Source organism: Mercurialis annua, linkage group LG1-X, assembly GCF_937616625.2.
Source record: "Mercurialis annua linkage group LG1-X, ddMerAnnu1.2, whole genome shotgun sequence".
Classification (NCBI taxonomy): domain Eukaryota; kingdom Viridiplantae; phylum Streptophyta; class Magnoliopsida; order Malpighiales; family Euphorbiaceae; genus Mercurialis; species Mercurialis annua.
The window spans coordinates 5,152,850-5,171,150 of NC_065570.1; the positions used below are offsets into that span (position 1 = coordinate 5,152,850).

An 18,301-nucleotide genomic window follows, 5' to 3' on the forward strand; every position below is an offset into this window, starting at 1 on the left:
AAAAACAACTAAAACAAAAAGCAGTTACCAAAGTAAAGATGAGCCAAGCAAACTAGTGAAGACTGAACTTCCATTTCTTTACTTCAATGGCTTCTCTTCTTTCCTTATCTATTCCAAAGCCAAACATTATCAAAGCCACTTCTTCTTCAACGGACACAATTCTATCCACTCCAGAGATTCTTGAAGAAAAATTCGGCAGAAAAGGTATCAAATTCTTGGAATCTAACAATAAAATCCCAACCGTTGAACTTACGGTTAGAAATGGCAGTTCGTTGAAGCTTCAAATACCTGATGCTCATGTCACTTCTTACAAGCCGAAAGTTTATTGGAAAGATGATGGATTTCATGAACTTCTTCATACAATTCCGGCAAAAGACTCCGCTAGTAAAGATAAAGGCGGTATTGGTTTGGTGATAAACGATGGTTCTGATTCAGGTTCTAAAGGCTCTTTAATAAGCTCTGAATGGACTGTTAAGTATGTCGATTCTGACGCCATTGATGCTCTTCAGGTATTTCGCTTTGTTATTTCTCTGTTCTCTTCAATCTGTGAATAAATTAGTTAATGAACTCACCCATAAGCAAATCTATTGAAAAACAACTGAGACATTGTGTTTCTGATAGGTGTTTAAGGATAAGACTGAGTAAAAAATATGAAGGAAATTAAGGTTTGTTCTTATTGATTTCTTGCAGGTGGAGTTAGAATGTACAAGCGGAACTCTTGAGTTATCATACATTGTGTCGCTCTACCCCGAAAGCATAGCGACAGCGGTTATTGTGAAGAACAATGGCCGTAAGGATGTGACTCTAAGGAGTGCAATACTGAGTCATATCAAATTCAAAAGAAGAGAACAAGCAGCAATCCAAGGATTCAAAGGCTGTTCTTACTTGCCACAGCCTCCTTTGTCTTCGCCTTTCGAAATCTTATCGCCTGCTGAAGCAATGAAATCTGAGTCTCCTTCCGGGTTTCTTGATTTTACCCCTGAGATTGAAGATAAATTAGGTGTCTGGGGTGTTCAAGATGTGCCTTTCACAATGTTGAAGTATAGGTTTAGTAGAGTTTATGCTGCTCCACCACAGGAGAGATCAAAAGGATTTTATAACACTCCTCCTTCCAAATATGAAGCACTTGACCAGGTATCCTATCGTCACTTCTTTCTTTCTTTAAAGTTTACAGTCCTCGTGATGAGTCGGTATTTACTCATACCAAAGCTCATTGGCTATGTTGCACGGAAACAGATTGTTGAAATATAAAACGCTGAAATGCAAGCAACGAAACCATAATTTTTTTTAACATGTTATGTATAGAAAGTTTACAGAGTTTCAGAAGCGATTAGACTCGATAATTTTCCGTGTAACATAGCTCATCGGGATATTGGCTATAAATAAAATGCTACTACCAAAATCAAGCTAAAGTTGATGAAGTTTAATGGTTGAACTAGAATTGATAAATGTTTGATAACGTTCGAATTTTTGAGTGATTAAAATGTCCAAAAAATATCATCACTCTTTTCTTTCTGCATTGCACAGAAGCAGAAATAGAAACATTAAAACGGGAATTGCTGAAAGCTTGAAACAACAAATAGCGAAATCATATTTTTATAAGATTGATGATAAATATAAAGTTTTGAAGTCTTAAAAGTATTTCCAAAAATGCAAATGGAGCATCAAAATGTAAGACGAGACCAGTTTCCGTGCAACATAGCTCATCGGTAGTATTAGTTTGGCATTTCAATTTTCTGTCCAGAAATCTATTAGATATATTAAAGAGTGATGATTTAGAAATTGTTGGTATGTTTCAGGGAAATGAGCTCTTCTTTAGGGTGGTTCGGATGGGATTTGAGGACACATACGTAGGTAGCCCGGGTTCTTTATCAGACAAGTATGGTGGAAAGGAATACTTCATCTGCACTGGCCCTGCTGCCATGCTTGTTCCTGTTGTTGTCAAACCAGGCCAGAGTTGGAAAGGAGCACAGGTCATTGAACATGATAATTTGTAATTAACATCTTATCTTTTTAAGTTCCATTAGTACCCAAATTGGTCTTTTCTTCTCAAAATCAAATATTGTAATCAATCAGAGAGTTACCTTAACAATGTCATTATAGTTCATTTGTTCAATTGTAATAAAATTGTGAAAATATTGATGTATATGCTACTTCTTAAGCATTGGACACAAAGAGTTTTAATACAAACTAGAATATTTATTGTTCTGACTTCCACATCAATGTTTTTTATCAAAAAATTGATCGCGTTTCGAATTACAAAAAAAATGACAGTCCGTGTTTGACATTGATATAAGGTTCCTATTATAATTGTAAAATACGTTGAAATTCACGGTTATATTGAATTTAACCCTAAAAAACTTGAATTTTTTCTTTCAATTATCCAAAAAGATAAGGTTGAATGCTTGGCCAACAGCATTTAAGACAAAAGTAGTAAAAAAAGGTTAAAACTACTGAAAACATAAGACAAAAAATGTAAAGATATTTTAAAAAATCCAAGTAATTTCAATAAGAACCAACCAAAAGGACTAGTTTGAGGGATAAGTGGAACCCCACAGGCCACAACTTTCTTTTTTTCTCAGTCTATCTTTACTATCAGAATAAAGATTTTAAACAAAAAACAGTCTTAACTATGGCTTCCACTGCACTGTTTTCATTAACAGTTGCTACTATTTCTTCCTCAACTCTCTCTACTAATAATCAATGTTCCTTTAACTCTTACAACCCTTCAATTTCTCTTAACAAGAAGAGAGAATTATCACTTCCATCTGTAGCTTCAATCCCATATCAACCCATCAATGTAGACTACTTGGAGCAAGAATTCAGTGGACATGGAGTCACTTTTGAAGATATTGGTGACAATTGCTGCATTGCCAAGCTGAAAACAGAGAATGGAAGCTCAGCCACCTTGATGCTGCCAAGTGGATTAATCACGTCATATAAGGCGCACATGTGGCACGGCGGAACGGCCGAGGTGCTGCATACTTCTGTCCTGGAAGGGGAAGATGGTAATCCAATGGTACAAGGAGGTGTATCCTTTGCTTTCAATTTTGAAAGTGATGATGAGGTTACTTGGTCTCCAAGTAATTGGACTCTCCGTACTATCCAAGGAAACTCTGATGAGTATATTCAGGTTGAGCTGATTAGTACAGATGATGATGATAATGTAGAAGTAAAACATATTTTGAGTCTCACAGAAGACACCTTGATCTCAGAGATTGTAGTCTCGAACGCAAAATCTTCGTCGATTCGGTTAATGGGTTCGCTTATAAGCCATCTGACAGTAAGTACACCAGAAGCTACTTATGCATATGGATTGGAAGGATCAGATTTCTTTAACAGACCTTTGTTCGCATCAAATTTCAGCATAGTTCCTCCTGATCTTGGCAAAGAAACGCCGTATGGTCCTGGAAAAGTATGGAATGATTTGAAGCTCAACGGGTTTTTTCCTGACAGGGGTGAAAAAGATCAGAAAGACTCTGATGAAGAAGAAATAGAAGGTGAAGAGGATGAAAACTATAAGCAGTTAACTGATGCAATGAGCAGAATTTACACCAGTGCACCGAGCCAATTCACGATCATTGACAGGGTACTTGATCATTTCAAACTTTCGTATTTCCCTCATCTTGAAACAAATAATAGCAAAACGACATTTTTTACAAGAACAATAGATTATAAATATAACATTTTGGAATTTCAAAGTCATTTCCATATTCAGAAATAAATCGCTAAAAAATTGGGACTTGATAAGTTTTGGTGTAACACGGTTTTCCATCGCATAATTGCTTCTTCAGTGTGCTAACAAGTGATTGACTTTTTTTCAAAAACAGGGCAGAAGAAACTCAGTTGTGGTAGGAAGAGTTGGATTTGATGAACTATACATGTCTAGTCCAGGATCAAGCCATGAAATGTATGGTATGTATTCATATATATGTGTAGGACAATCAGCAATGCTCAAACCAGTAATTTTGAGTCCTGGAGATGTATGGAAAGGCGGTCAGCAATTGCATAACCCCAATCTCTGATAGATGATGTACCCAGACACTTAAAATAATATTATGTTGGTATAAGGATAACTTTATCGAATGCTAAATGAAGAATAATAATCATAATCGAGCGAAACATCTAAGATTACATTCAAACACCTCGTAGAAGGAGCAATTACTGAGTTCCACCAACTTAAAGGTTGAAAGAGCTGACTAAATATTGTACAGACAAAAGAACATAGAATTTTAACAGTGACCTATTGCAGTATCCTAACTGGTTCTTGATACAACGATGGAAGTCTTAAGTCGGAACAAGATATCTACCTTGATCCTGTCCATCAATCCATAGTAATGACGAAAAAATCACAAGAAGAGCGAAGAAGAAGCCGATGATTAACCTGTAAGAATTCTTCCAACGATTCTTTCCACTGCAAAACCTTAACGCAGCATCTTTGTTTCCGTTGCTAATTTCAGGAGAAACTTGCACGTGGGCATTGACAGGAATATCATCAGTTGATGATACTGATTCAGAGGTATCTTGAAATTGCTCACCACCAGCATATGAGTTTCTATTCTCTTCATCCTCACAACCTGCATTGTGCTGGAAGCCATTTCTGTTGAACTTCATATTTGGACTATAGATAAAATTCCTTGAACATGGACTTCTAAACCTTCTACTTTCTTTCTCAGAGAAATCAGAGTCTACATCATTAGGCTCCTGAAGAGAGCGTATAAGCCTTCTTGGTGTTGTGAAGATGCTAATGTTGTCAGCATTTAAATGAGAGCGTGATCTCTGAAGCACCATTAAAGATAAGCAAATACAAAATATATTAGCAATCAAAAACCACTAGAAAAAAAAATTACAATCAGGATATTGTATGTTATGTTTATGCAGTTTTATGTACGTTTACTAGTACTAACACAATCAATGGAACAATGTCAGCATAAAAAAGCAAAGGCAAACGAGCATTAAAGCCTCTAGTACTCACATGGTCTAAAAATTGGCAACCATTTTTAGCCAAACCTAATGCATAAGGTGATTAAGATGTTAAACTTTTGACACTTCTCCATTTATGCAATTGAAAACATGTCAGACTGTCAGTGCATTTACCTGAGGACTGGGAGTGGCACTTCTGAGTCCATTTCTTGGAGTTCGGGGTAAGAACCCTGAAAAGTCTCCACTATTCTTGCTAAGTTCATGATGTCCAGAATCTCCAGAAAATGCATCATGGATGGGACTTCCGTTAGCCAATTCTGAAAATAAACCATCTCTGAGAGAAACGTCCACCCCTCCATTCTCGTAACTCCATAGTTTTCGATTCACACTCCTTCGGTCATACTCCATACTTGGAGAAATCTGAGTACTTGAAATAGGTGACTCGGCCAAAGAGTCATATTCAATAAAGGAATCAAGTGTCTGCGATTCAGGAGAAATTGTTCGAGAAGAACTTCCAGAACTAGATAAAACTCCCCTTCCTCTATTTTCTCTTCTACCAAAGTTTGATCCAGTAGCTGAAACCGGACTCTTTTCATATTTTGATCCTTCATCAGTTGAAATTTTCTTAGCAGTTTGCAAAGCCTCAAAAGCAGCCCCACTCACATAAGCCATCTGATTTGATTGGCACTTCTCCATTTCCTCAATTATCCGGTCAACCTCGGAAACTATGCTTCTAGGATCTAAACATTTCATTAAAAAATTAATCATGTGAATGGCAGACAAACGTTTTTGAGAGTTACCCTCTGCAGCATCAGCATTCAAAATGCGTAATCCAGATTGTATCAACAATCTTGCATATGCTTCAACTATTAAAGCATTATGCTTGGCCAAAGCCATTACCAAGCCCATGTGTGAATTAGTCTGCGTGGACTTATTCTCTAAAGCAACAGTTACATTCTGACAAACCCTATTCACCATCTCATCTGAAGCAAATCGCCAATTATCCGAGTCCACAAGTGCCTTTAAGCAAAGGGCAGCCCCAGACGCAAGGCTTTCCTGTGAGCCAAAGAGAACTTCTGAAAGAGGCTTACAGAGAGAGTGAATTATCTGCCTCTTCTTGTCCTCAGGGCTTGTAGGGTCAATTCCATATCTTGCAATTGCTGGCACTACTTTTGAACATGCTTGTTGCAGTGGAAAAGAACCTCCACTTGACTCTAAGGTCTTGATAACAGTAGCCATGATGCTATCTAACTGAGCAACGATTTTAACTCCATGGACACGGGCAAGAACTTCATACAGCGAAATGGTGTATTCTCCGGACAAAGAACCGGTTTCTTTGGTTTCAGAAACTTGAGCAAGAAAGATCGGTATAGCCTTAGAATCCAAGTCCTTCACATACGATTTCAAAGCCTGCATTGCTGATCTACGACTTTCAGCGTCTTTATCAAGATTCGCCAATTCTCTCCGCAAAATTGGGCTGAGATTTCTACTCACTTTTGACCTGAAAACAATCATTTGAAACAATTTACCGAGATGATCAGCAAATACAGTCTTCACATACCGATTATTAATGCCATATTTACAAAATATGCTGTCTTTATGTATGACTTACTAAATTAAAGATGCATACTTCAATTGAAACTATTACAATTAACACAAGTATATGTTAATTCTAAATCCTAAACCTTATAACTGCAACAAAATGCAAATAACATTTCAATTTAATAATTCATAAATTTAACAAATAAATGTAAACAACTTTATATCTGCAATAAAAATGAAAAACTAGATTTAGAATTAAAGTTCATAAATTTAACAATTTTTTCTATAAAAAAAGTGTTGCTTTATGTGAACAAAAATCTTAATTTTTCTTATATGCATAACAAATTCCCATTCCTATATACCTAAATAACCAATAACTATACACAAGTAATTAAAATTTGTGAAGAAACATAAAAAAAAAAACTCACATTTTTAAAGCTAAATGTATCTCTTTTGCTATTCCTGACTAGCAGAATCCAAAAATGGTCAAATCTTGAGTTCAAGAAACTGAAAACACATAAAGATACAATCTTTCTGAATGTGTATAAGAATTGGAGTGGTGGGTTGTTTAGGGTTTTGAATTGGGTACTTGATTTCAGTATTCAAAAGAACAAATTTTTCATAAATACAAAAATCCCTACTTTTTTGAAGTGCTGTCTTAAGGATATTTTTTTCCTTTTCTGGATTTTGTTTCTATGTTTTGTATTTTTGTGGAGAGGGAAACAAAATTGCTTTGTATTTCAAATCTTTATTTGAAATTCCGCCGCTGTCCTTTCTCTATTAGGCTCCAACTACATTTAAGTCTGTTCGGACAATTTTAACCTTTATTTTTTGTCTTGCAATACAAAATCAACTGAGAATAATGTCTTTTATCGAATACAATTCTTATTTATAGAATATAGTATTAATTATTTTCGTACATTTAAAAACACTGATGCACTTCATATATTATGAAGATCAAGTATAATTATTTTAAAAAATAAATAATACAATAAAAAAATTGGCTCAACTATTAAATTTTTTAAACATTATATATAAATGAAGAAATGTAATTCATTAATAGCACCAATTTATTTTTAAGAAATTATTATCTAAAATTATATATAGTTTAGTTCAAATTTTATAATTTATCATTTTAAACTAAAATTTCTTCTTATTAAATTCGTAATATGTATTGTTGTTATATAAGAAAATAAATTTTTATATAACAAAATAAATTTTTTATATAGCTAGAAATAATAAACTAGTAAATATGATACTAAAAATGCAGTTGGATTTTGAGAAAAACTTTTAGTGTCAATATGGAGTTGAAGTCAATTAATTTGGAGTTGAATGTGATAAATCACAATTTTTAAAATTCAAATCAAGAAATAAAAAATCTTACTACTTGAACCAATAAATGTTGTATTTTGATTGTATAAATGCATCCTAAACCATGTTTACATTGTTGATCATTTATTTTATTTATTTGTGTAACTCTTGTAAATTTCAATCAATAATTAATGAAATTTATCCATATAATTTTGGATATTTAATATAATTAAAATGAAGTGGCTAATGTCCCTCCTCTTACATGTTTGTTTAATAGATAGAGGGTACTTTGGTCAAGCTCAGTGCCATTTGTGAATCGGACAAAACAAATCATTGAGTTGCGTGCCGTTAGTATTTCACGAGGTTTTCACTTTCAAATTTCAATAAACATAAACAACTCAAGGACAGTTTCGTCATTTCAGTAATAACTTGTCTTAACTCTTAATATTATTGGCATCAAAAGGAAAAGAATTTTAGCAGTTCCCGCTCACTTTTGATTTCAAATACCATAGAAACATCTCATGAAATTGAAATAAACTCCAATTTTTTCAGGCATAAATTTCAGCAGTTTTAGCTACCGTATAATCAATCCGCTTAAGTCGAAATATTTGACTAATCAATTTGATTTGATAATTAATCTGAATAGCTTAAATCTAGTTCGATTCAATTGACATCAAACTGATTTCAGATAAAAATTTAATTCAAACTCAACTAACTCACATGTTGCATTAGTTCGATTACATCCCTAGTTTTATCTATCTAATTCATTTATTATGAGATCCGACAATTTTGCAAAATAACAAGGATGAGCAAGGGTGGAACTATCCTTAAATTAGGGTAGGTTGCAGTCCCGACTGGGATCAAATTTTTATAAATAGACATAAAAAATTTAAAAATAGAAATAGGTTTATATTGAATTCGGGGCTACACAAAGATTAAGTCCGGGCTGACATAAAACTAAAGGTGAATTGAAAGTTAAGTCCATGCTAAAAAAACACAATATGAAGATAATAATTTTCTAATGTTTTCACACGAGATATATGGATTAGAACAAGTTGCTTGTCAAGAAGATGAAATGATGGTCCAATTACATAAAGATAAAGTGATAAAGCTATCGTTTTATCCAAAAATTTAAAATAATGTGCCAAGATCGAAACATCTAGAAGATATTAGTAGCAAAATGGAATAAATGGAACTTACCATTATATACATCTTTGTTTCCACAACTACACACTTCACACACCTATAGGGTGTTAAAAATAGATAAGTTATCCTGAAAAAAGCAATGCCATTTTGCTAAAAGTTCAGATAAAGATGCTCGGGTGAACTAAAATCGAAGAGTATAGACCAAGGAAAACAAAATTTGGCTCTACTAGATCGATCATAACAATTTAGAGCCAACGCGATGGAGCAACTTTGGACAATAACAGAAATTATGAAATACATACATGCACATAAATATCATTGAGATTGTGGCTGCAGTCTGCAAGTTGGACAATACCATTTTCCCTTGAATCTTGTCTCTGGGGTCAGACCAACACATGCATAATGGAACCATTCGCCTCCTTGGCACTGTAATGGACAATCGGTGCGTTAACCCAAAATGCACGCAAAATAGGTAACGCATATAATGAACAAAAACTACATCTTGATATTAGATTTAAAGGCTAGACCTAATCATAATTCCAAGACTGAAACTAGCATCCATACACGTTGCATTGAGTTGTAGCATTCAGATTTCAGATCATCCCTACCATTAAAATTATCTAAAATCTTCTACAAACATTCAAATTTACAGTACAAACTAGAACAGGCTTATTAAGTAAAAAACTTCTAAGATGCTCAAGCAAAAAACTTCACCGAGTTTTAGGAGAAGTAAAAGATACTCACATTTTCATTATCACAGGCAATCATATCTCCAAAGGACACCTAAAACAATTACAATAAATAAAGTGGTAGTTAGTAATTTACCAGAATGTTTATGGTAACTGAATTACTTGCACAAGAACTGTTCAGTAGCATTAACTCTGAAACTGCAATAATAGCATAAATAACAGAACCTGATGGCAAACGCAGTATGTAGGTTCATTTGGATCAATGGGCTGATCTACATCAGCAGGGATAGAGAAATCCTTCTTACTTCCAGGAGGAGGCATGAGCTCAAAATCTTTGTCACGTTCTCGATCCCACTCCCTCTCCCTGTACTCAATCCTTTTTGATTGAGGTGTTCCATAAAAGGATTTACGCTTTTCTAGCTTAGGGACTATTATGGGTTGCGGGGGAAGAATTGCTGGCTCATCTGGTGATATTTTGCCCTCTATTCAGACAAAGGAAGTAAAACATAAACGTTATTAGCAATTGAACATGAGAAATTAATTAAGCCGCTTGAACAATTAATTTCTGCAGATTACAAAAACATAAAGACAATGAGAAATTGAACATTTTACCTACTATTGAACAACTAAGTTAAGGAAAAATCAAATATTGTCGCTTCATATAGCAGATCATACTGACAAAATGTATGTGAATTAAACAGATTAATCAGTTTTCTATTTTGCTACTTTTAAATTGGAACGGGACTTATTTGAAGCTTAAGCATCAATAAGCTCACTAAGTATGGGCCTGTTCCAGGATTTAGAGTTCCAAGAAGTGACCATAAAATTAAAAAATCTCCATGCATCCAACATACCAAGCTTCAAGTCTTCTGAAAAGTAATTTAGATCCTCATCCAGACGTTTTATATGGCTGTCTATCTGCAATTAAAATAAAGAAGACAAATTAAGCTGCAGGAGGTTTATGAACGCCCAAACTACTTAAGCTGTAGGTTAAACTGAACATACATAGCTGTTTTAGATAACATAACATTGATGGGTTGTCTTTTACTAATGATGGATAGTACTACTATTAGTCTACTACATTCTCTTAGGTCTTATAGAAGCATAGGAGTTAGTTAGACCACATAGGATATGTATAAAGAACGTATTCAGCTGAAAATAGCAATGAAAAAAGTGAAACCAAATGATGAACCATTTGAAGTTGGCTTATGAATACTAACAAACAAGAAGAAAGGTGAGCAAAAAATGACACTGTCTAGAATAACTCTGAAAGTCAAGAGTACTCTATTAGGCTTGTAAATTCGCTAGCAAGTAGTGTATATATGTTGCTATAAGACTTTTGGAGTAAACAGTATATACGCAATAAGAAGACATCATGCAGTACACTGCAACAGCCAAAGTAGGAACAGAAAAGAACCCAAGTTTCAGTGGCCATGTAAGACGCTTATAAGAAGTCTGGATTTAAAAGCAGAAATGACTGCTATGCTATCTGTCATCAACTAAGGATGAACTTATAAAATTTAGCTATGCTAGTTTAGGCACCCAGAAGTGAAAATTTAGTAAGTGAAGCCTTGGAATGATACTCCTCCATATTAAGGAAAGAAGAGCTGCTAATCTTTTCATGAAGATGGTGCATTAACCACTTACTATAGTGATCAGAAATAATTTGCCTGCTTCGCCAAGGAATTTTGAGTTCCCATGCTAACATAAAAAGTTTAGACCTTAGCAGAACTATTATTCAATCTTTTCTAAAAATATATGGCCTTTGCCCCTATCAGTGAAAACCTTGTGATCCTATAACCCACTATCGAGAATCTCAATCTCATAAAATAGGAAAACATGATGTCATAAGAGTAACTTACAAAAGCTTTACATTATAGTAAATGGCTAAAATAGTTGATATTGACCTAATCAGATACCACAGATCAATGCAAACTACATATCTCAATATAACCAGATGCTCTAATCATGTGGCAGAGATTTCTATTAAGAATACTGCTGCATAAAATCTATAATTTGGCAAAAGACCTCAAAAATAATATGCTACTCTGTCATCTACTTACAGATACAACATGTAATGCATCAGTTTATCTCTAAACCCTAGGCTACATTCCTCAAATTAATTATAGCCCAATCAATAAAAAAATAATGCATTACTATCGAATGCATCATGTCTAAATGAAAAGAATATGACTAAAATACTTATTCCAACCATAGTATAGTATTGCATACAACAAGCTCCGCAAGGTCAGAGAAGTTCAAACTGAATCTTGAAATATAATTATACAAACTAATTACACGCACTAATTAGTACAGAAGATGCTTACAAGGTCATGTGATTGCCGCGCCAACAGAACCTTCTCGGTACACAAACTCAATGCACTATCTTGATTAGTCTCAATATCTTTCTTCATTCTCTCTATAGCATCATCCTCTTCGTTTATACCATTATAATGATAATTACTACCATTCCCCTTCTTCGAGCTTTGTGCCAATCCTAAACAATACTTAGTTTGCTGCCTACTTTGGTTTATCATCGCTTCGATCCACACAACAGAACATATTCAAAAATAGAAAATGCACAATTAGACATAGCCAAGATTATCAAAACGCATAAATTGTTATCGATAGTCACCAATTTTTTTTTTTTCAAAAAAACAAAAATTGGCAATGCATAAAGTGTGAAAACTCTGAAACCCTAAGACACTGAGGAAATTACAATGGGACCGTTCATCCAGTTCTCTGATAGTGTTGAGAAGTCTTTGAAGCTCAGCTGGTAATGTACTTGCATCTGTTCAAAATTTCAAATAAAGGAAATTTGCAATCTATTAAAACTCCAAAAAAAATTGAAAAAGGGAACAAATAATGCAATTGAAATGAAATTGATGAAATTACACTCTAGGTAATCGTCGACGTAGACTCCGGTTCGTGCAATTGCCATTATTGCGATTAATTTTTTGGATTTTTTTCGTTCTAGGGTTTCAATGTGAGGTCGTTTTGTGTGCCGAAGGTAGAAGAAGGACTAAAACGATGTCGCTTAGGTTTGGAAATATTGTGATGTTTTTTTGGGGGAAATTTCCTTAATTGGGCGAACTGACAGTTAAGGGGATTTTGACCGTTGGCGAGGGGGCCTATTCTTTTGGAATAAGTACAGTAGGTGCTTGAATTCTATAAAGTATACTAAATTAGTTCCTGGACTATATCAATTAGCCAGATCGGTTATTTAACTTTTTTTTTTAAAATGTATTAATATACTAGTAGCATTTTTATATACATTTAAACCTCATAAAAATGTTATCAGAATAATCTTACTTTGATTAGAGTAAGCTGCAGTTTTATAATCTTACTCGGATTTCAACTTTGTCCCTTGTGTGGAAAATTAAATGAGAGAATTAAGGATGAGAACTTTTTTAAAAAAATGTAAGCACTTGATGATACTTTTGATTTGTGTATTTTGATCCTTTAAAATAGCTCAGTCCAAAATTACAGTGAATTGATAAAGTTTTGTTATGAGTAAGTGACTTGATGATAGTATATTTTAATAAGTGAATTTACATGATTATTATTTGTTAGAAATAGAATAACATTTTTTTTTGTTAATAGATTAACATTCTTAGATAAACTAAAAACAGATATAATTAAGCACTTCTAATCCCATTACCAAAACATGATTAAGGAGACAAAACAACAAAATTAGAACATTTACACCTAATTACACAAACGAAATAAAAAACAAGATCAAGAACCCTCATCAGCCATATCTTTCAGATCAAATTCCTTGCTTATCAACTCATAAATCCTGTCGGTCTCTTCTTGACTCAAACAATCAGTCTTCAAAACACCCAGCTCCACCAGTAACGCAAACCCTTCACCCACCCCATGCAGCCGCCACCGCGAATCGACAGCCTCCGCAAGCTTCTCCGTCAGATAATCAACAACACCCGATTCAAGATTCAACGTCTCAAGAGCATGCTTCAAACTCAACGTCTCAAGAAAAACCAGAGGAATCTTGAGCGAGCTTCGCTGTTCTGGGAGTGTAACATCGTCCACAATGATCATGTCGTCGTCGGATATGTCCGACGGACACAAGAGTTGGTATCTGAATAGAATGTGGAACTCAATATCCAACGTTGGAACTGTGGTTTCCACGTGATGATCGTCGTGGATGTTCAAGATCAAGCTTACGTTACTCGTCATTGGGTATACGCTGATAAGTTTTGGTTTGAAAGGTTTTAATGGAGTTTTAGGGTTTAGTTTGGTGTTGAAGTTTCGTTTGAAAGGTAGTAATGGGGTTTGAGGGTTTAGGTCAAGTCTAATTTATAGACACGCAAACCTTAAACTGGAACACTTGTGTTTTCAATAAGGAAGTCCGAATCCTAATCGGAACTGGAAAAAGATATTACTACTCAGTTAATTTTTATTGATTTTATTTGTATATTTGTATTTATCACAAAATTATTTTTAGTGCTAGATTAGATTAGGATTTAATACTTGTTTTGCACTCAAAGTTTGGATTTGGTTGCGGCTTGATATCGCTTAAACAAGGTCTCGGGTTCGAGTCCTTGTGAATGCAAAAAATTCCCGCTGGTAGACTCACCCACCATGCCAGGTGCGCGACGCGGGTCAGATCCGGATTAGTCAGGGCGAAGCCTTGGAAACCGGATGGGCTTACCAAAAAAAAAAAGTTTGGACTTGGTTGCATTAAATAGGAAAAGACTGTAAACACTCTAATAATACTTTTGTTTATGTATTTTCTTTAATTAACAGATGAAAATAAACTCTTTTCACAAAGCGATTTTAGTTAATTTTATTGTTTTCAATTTATTTTATAATTGTGCTTGAGTTTGATCCCCAAGTAAAAACAAAAGAGTTTGAAGAAAGAATTGAATAAAAACACGACCAAAAGCATCCAAACTTGAAAATTAAAGTAATTCCTCATTTTTAAGTTAATTGAAGTTTTATTGTAAGAGAGGTTTTAATTAAACAAAACTCAAATATGAAAAGAAAAATAATATTTTAAAAAATTTATGAAAACAAAAGTATTTCAGATAAATTTTATGGAAATAATAATAATTCACCGTTATATTTTTTTTGACAATATTAACCGTTATATATTTACAACTAAAATTAATTTTAAATTGCGTGTATAATAATTGTGTTAATAATTAGAGATGCTATACTAAATAAAAAAAAATATACAATTATATTCATACATTTCATTACCAAATTTTATAAAAATTAAACCGTTTGTAAGATGGTTTAGAATTTGTCCTTTGAAATCCATGTCTCTTCGCAGCTCAATCTCAAGATCCTTCCTTTTTAACTTCCCGCGCAATTTCAAAGTTTCATTCACTCTAAAACGCACTCAAAATACTCAACGGGTAAAAACCCAGTTCAAATTTATCTACATAATCATAACCCATATTTCAAAATTTCATCTTTAATGTTTATTTACACATTGAGTTGAATTATTTTTCTCATTTCCTTTTCTTCTTGCTTAACTGAAGTGATTTTTTCTTTTCTTTTGGCAGTGTTTTAACAGGAATTTGAGTGGACAGAGAGTAGCTTGTAATGCATTGGATGAAATTTCTGACTTGAAAAATGAAGATAATCTGAGAGGAATTGATTCTTTACATCTAATGGATGAGCGTAGAATTCGAGCGAATTCTCAAACATATCTATCGATTCTTGATTCATGTTCGAATTCTGAGTCCTTTTTAGATTGTAAAAAGACCCACGCGAAGATTCTGAAGACGGGTTTCCATAGCGAAACTGTTTTAGGTGATAAGCTCATTGATTTTTATCTTGCAGTAGATGATTTAGTTAGTGTAGATAAGGTTTTCGATGAAATGTCTAGCAGAAATGTAATAATTTGGAATAAGGTATTTTCTGCTTTTGTTGCAAAGAAAATGAGCTATCTAGTGTTTTCTCTGTTTTTTCGAATGGTAAAGGGAAATGTAAACCCTAGTGTAGTCACCTTTGCCAGTGTTTTAAAGGCTTGTGGAAGCGGCCATGTTGGTTTTCGCTATGTTGAGCATGTACATGCTAGCATTATCTATCACGGGTTTGAAACTAGTCCCGTTGCATGTAATCCTTTGGTCGATTTGTATGCCAAAAATGGGTTAACACATTCTGCTAGAAAGATTTTTGATGATTTAAGTGTTAAGGATAATGTTTCTTTGGTGGCTATGATCTCTGGTTATTCGCAGAATGGATATGGAATAGAAGCTGTCCGCCTATTCTATGAAGTGCATATGTCAGGAATACACGCTACTCCATATGTGTTTTCAAGCGTTCTAAGTGCGTGCAAGAAAGTAGAGTTATTTGATATTGCGGAGCAGCTTCATGCACTCGTTTTCAAGTTTGGGTTTTTTCTGGAGACATACGTGTGCAATGCTCTAGTCACAATGTATTCCCGCTCAGGGGACTTTGTATCTGCTGAACAAGTTTTCCGCAAAATACAATGTAAGGATGGAGTTTCATATAACTCGTTAATCTCTGGCCTTGCTCAGCAAGGATATAGTGATCGGGCTCTGGAATTATTCAAGAAAATGCAGCTTGATCTCCTAAAACCAGATTGTGTTACGGTCGCAAGTCTCTTGAGTGCTTGTGCATCAAATAAGTCTCTCTCTAAGGGGGAACAACTACATTCATATGTTGTAAAGGCAGGGATGTCTCCTGATATTATAATTGAAGGTTCTCTGCTTGATCTTTATGTTAAATGCTCTGATATAAACACCGCTCATAGATTTTTTCACACCACAAAAACAGAAAATGTGGTTTTATGGAATGTGATGCTTGTGGCATATGGGCAGTTGGACGATTTAAGCAAGTCATTTCAAATATTTAGACAAATGCAGATTGAAGGCTTATTACCTAATGAATTTACCTACCCAAGTATTTTGAGAACTTGCACTTGTTTTCAAGCTCTTGATCTAGGGGAACAAATCCACTCCCAGGTAATAAAGACTGGGTTTCAGTTTAATTTGTATGTGTGTAGTGTACTTATAGACATGTATGCTAAGCTTGGAAAACTAGATATCGCTCGAGGAATTCTTAGAAGACTCTCCGAGGAAGATGTTGTTTCATGGACAGCTATGATAGCAGGGTACACACAGCATGATTTATTCAATGAGGCTCTTAAACTTTATGAAGAAATGCTTAGCCGCAGAATTCAATCAGATAATATAGGCTTTTCGAGTGCTATCAGTGCATGCGCTGGTATTCGAGCACTAAACCAAGGACGACAAATTCATGCTCAATCATATCTATCTGGTTATTCAGAAGATCTTTCAATCGGTAATGCACTTGTTAGTCTTTATGCTAGATGTGGTAGAATTGAAGAAGCATACTTGGCATTTGAAAAAATTGACGCTAAAGATAGTATATCGTGGAATGCATTGATATCTGGATTTGCGCAAAGTGGATACTATGAGGAAGCACTGAAGATCTTTGGTCAAGTGACAAGAGGTAGTGTAGAAGCTAGTTTTTTCACATTTGGTTCAGCAGTTAGTGCTGCTGCCAATATGGCAAATATAAAACAGGGGAAACAAATCCATACCATGATTATCAAAACTGGGTTTCATTCAGAAGTTGAAGTTTCTAATGCATTAATCACATTATATGCAAAGTGTGGTTGCATTGACGATGCCAGAACTGCGTTTTCTGAGACGCCTGGGAAAAATGATATATCTTGGAATGCTATGATCACAGGTTATTCCCAACATGGATATGGTATTGAAGCTGTAAGTCTTTTTGAGAGAATGAAACAAGTTGGTGTGAAGCCAAATCATGTCACTTTTGTGGGAGTTATATCAGCTTGTAGCCATGTCGGTTTGGTAAATGAAGGGCTTGACTACTTTGAGTCAATGAGCAAAGAGCATGGCTTGGTTCCTAAGCCAGAGCATTATGCATGTGTTGTGGATCTTTTGTGTCGTGCTGGTCGGTTGAGCCAAGCAAGAGCTTTTATTGACAAGATGCCAATTGAACCGGATGCAATGATATGGAGGACCCTTTTAAGTGCTTGTGCAATTCATAAGAACACTGAAGTTGGAGAGATTGCTGCTCGTCATCTGCTGGAAGTGGAACCTGAAGATTCAGCATCTTATGTTCTCCTATCAAATATGTATGCAATAGCTGGGAAATGGGATTGTAGGGATCAGACCAGGCAAATGATGAAAGACAGGGGAGTGAAAAAAGAACCTGGCCGTAGCTGGATTGAGGTTAAGAACTCTGTTCATGCATTTTTTGTTGGTGATAGGCTGCATCCACTAGCAGAAAAAATTTATGAATTCTTGGCTGATCTAAATAAACGGGCAGAAGAAATTGGTTATGTACAAGATCGATATAGTCTATTGAATGATGAGCAGGAGCAGAAGGACCCGACTGTATATATTCACAGTGAGAAACTGGCTATTTCATTTGGACTCCTCAGTTTGACTAACCCCATTCCTATACGTGTAATAAAGAATCTCCGTGTCTGTAATGATTGCCATACATGGATTAAGTTTATATCAAAGATTTCAAACCGAATAATAGTGGTGCGAGATGCATACCGCTTTCACCATTTTGAGGGTGGTAATTGTTCTTGCAAAGATTATTGGTAAGCAAAATGGCAAGATTATTGTTGGAAACTAGGGGTTTCACAGGGATCTTCTGAACTATACCAAGATTCCAACGGAATCTGCACC

The 18,301-nt window shown here is 34.7% G+C and overlaps 5 protein-coding genes across 5 annotated transcripts; 3 read left to right on the forward strand and 2 right to left on the reverse strand.

Moving 5' to 3' along the window:
- The first annotated feature begins 11 nt into the window (after positions 1–11).
- Positions 12–2,116, forward strand: LOC126687711 (photosynthetic NDH subunit of subcomplex B 2, chloroplastic). Its single transcript, XM_050382266.2, has 3 exons — positions 12–509; positions 691–1,134; positions 1,800–2,116. Exons 1-3 carry the CDS (start codon positions 87–89, stop codon positions 1,995–1,997), a joined length of 1,065 nt encoding a protein of 354 aa, XP_050238223.1. The 5' UTR covers positions 12–86; the 3' UTR covers positions 1,998–2,116.
- Positions 2,117–2,573: 457 nt separating this feature from the next.
- Positions 2,574–4,076, forward strand: LOC126660489 (protein NDH-DEPENDENT CYCLIC ELECTRON FLOW 5). Its single transcript, XM_050354034.1, has 2 exons — positions 2,574–3,589; positions 3,831–4,076. Exons 1-2 carry the CDS (start codon positions 2,633–2,635, stop codon positions 4,023–4,025), a joined length of 1,152 nt encoding a protein of 383 aa, XP_050209991.1. The 5' UTR covers positions 2,574–2,632; the 3' UTR covers positions 4,026–4,076.
- Position 4,077: 1 nt separating this feature from the next.
- LOC126660484 (protein SINE1) lies at positions 4,078–7,202 on the reverse strand. The gene is made up of 3 exons (XM_050354023.2): positions 6,894–7,202; positions 5,098–6,424; positions 4,078–4,779 (listed from the first exon to the last, which is right to left on the reverse strand). Coding segments are annotated over exons 1-3 (1,821 nt in total). The 5' UTR covers positions 6,896–7,202; the 3' UTR covers positions 4,078–4,287.
- A 1,743-nt stretch (positions 7,203–8,945) lies between these two features.
- LOC126658550 (PHD finger protein ING2) lies at positions 8,946–12,696 on the reverse strand. Its single transcript, XM_050352673.2, has 7 exons — positions 12,507–12,696; positions 12,331–12,402; positions 11,939–12,150; positions 10,466–10,529; positions 9,837–10,093; positions 9,667–9,705; positions 8,946–9,348 (listed from the first exon to the last, which is right to left on the reverse strand). The coding sequence occupies exons 1-7, from the start codon at positions 12,550–12,552 to the stop codon at positions 9,238–9,240; spliced, it is 801 nt and encodes a 266-aa protein (XP_050208630.1). The 5' UTR covers positions 12,553–12,696; the 3' UTR covers positions 8,946–9,237.
- A 2,154-nt stretch (positions 12,697–14,850) lies between these two features.
- Positions 14,851–18,236, forward strand: LOC126664458 (pentatricopeptide repeat-containing protein At4g13650). The gene is made up of 2 exons (XM_050356850.2): positions 14,851–14,992; positions 15,143–18,236. The coding sequence occupies exons 1-2, from the start codon at positions 14,894–14,896 to the stop codon at positions 18,215–18,217; spliced, it is 3,174 nt and encodes a 1,057-aa protein (XP_050212807.1). The 5' UTR covers positions 14,851–14,893; the 3' UTR covers positions 18,218–18,236.
- Positions 18,237–18,301: the final 65 nt, after the last annotated feature.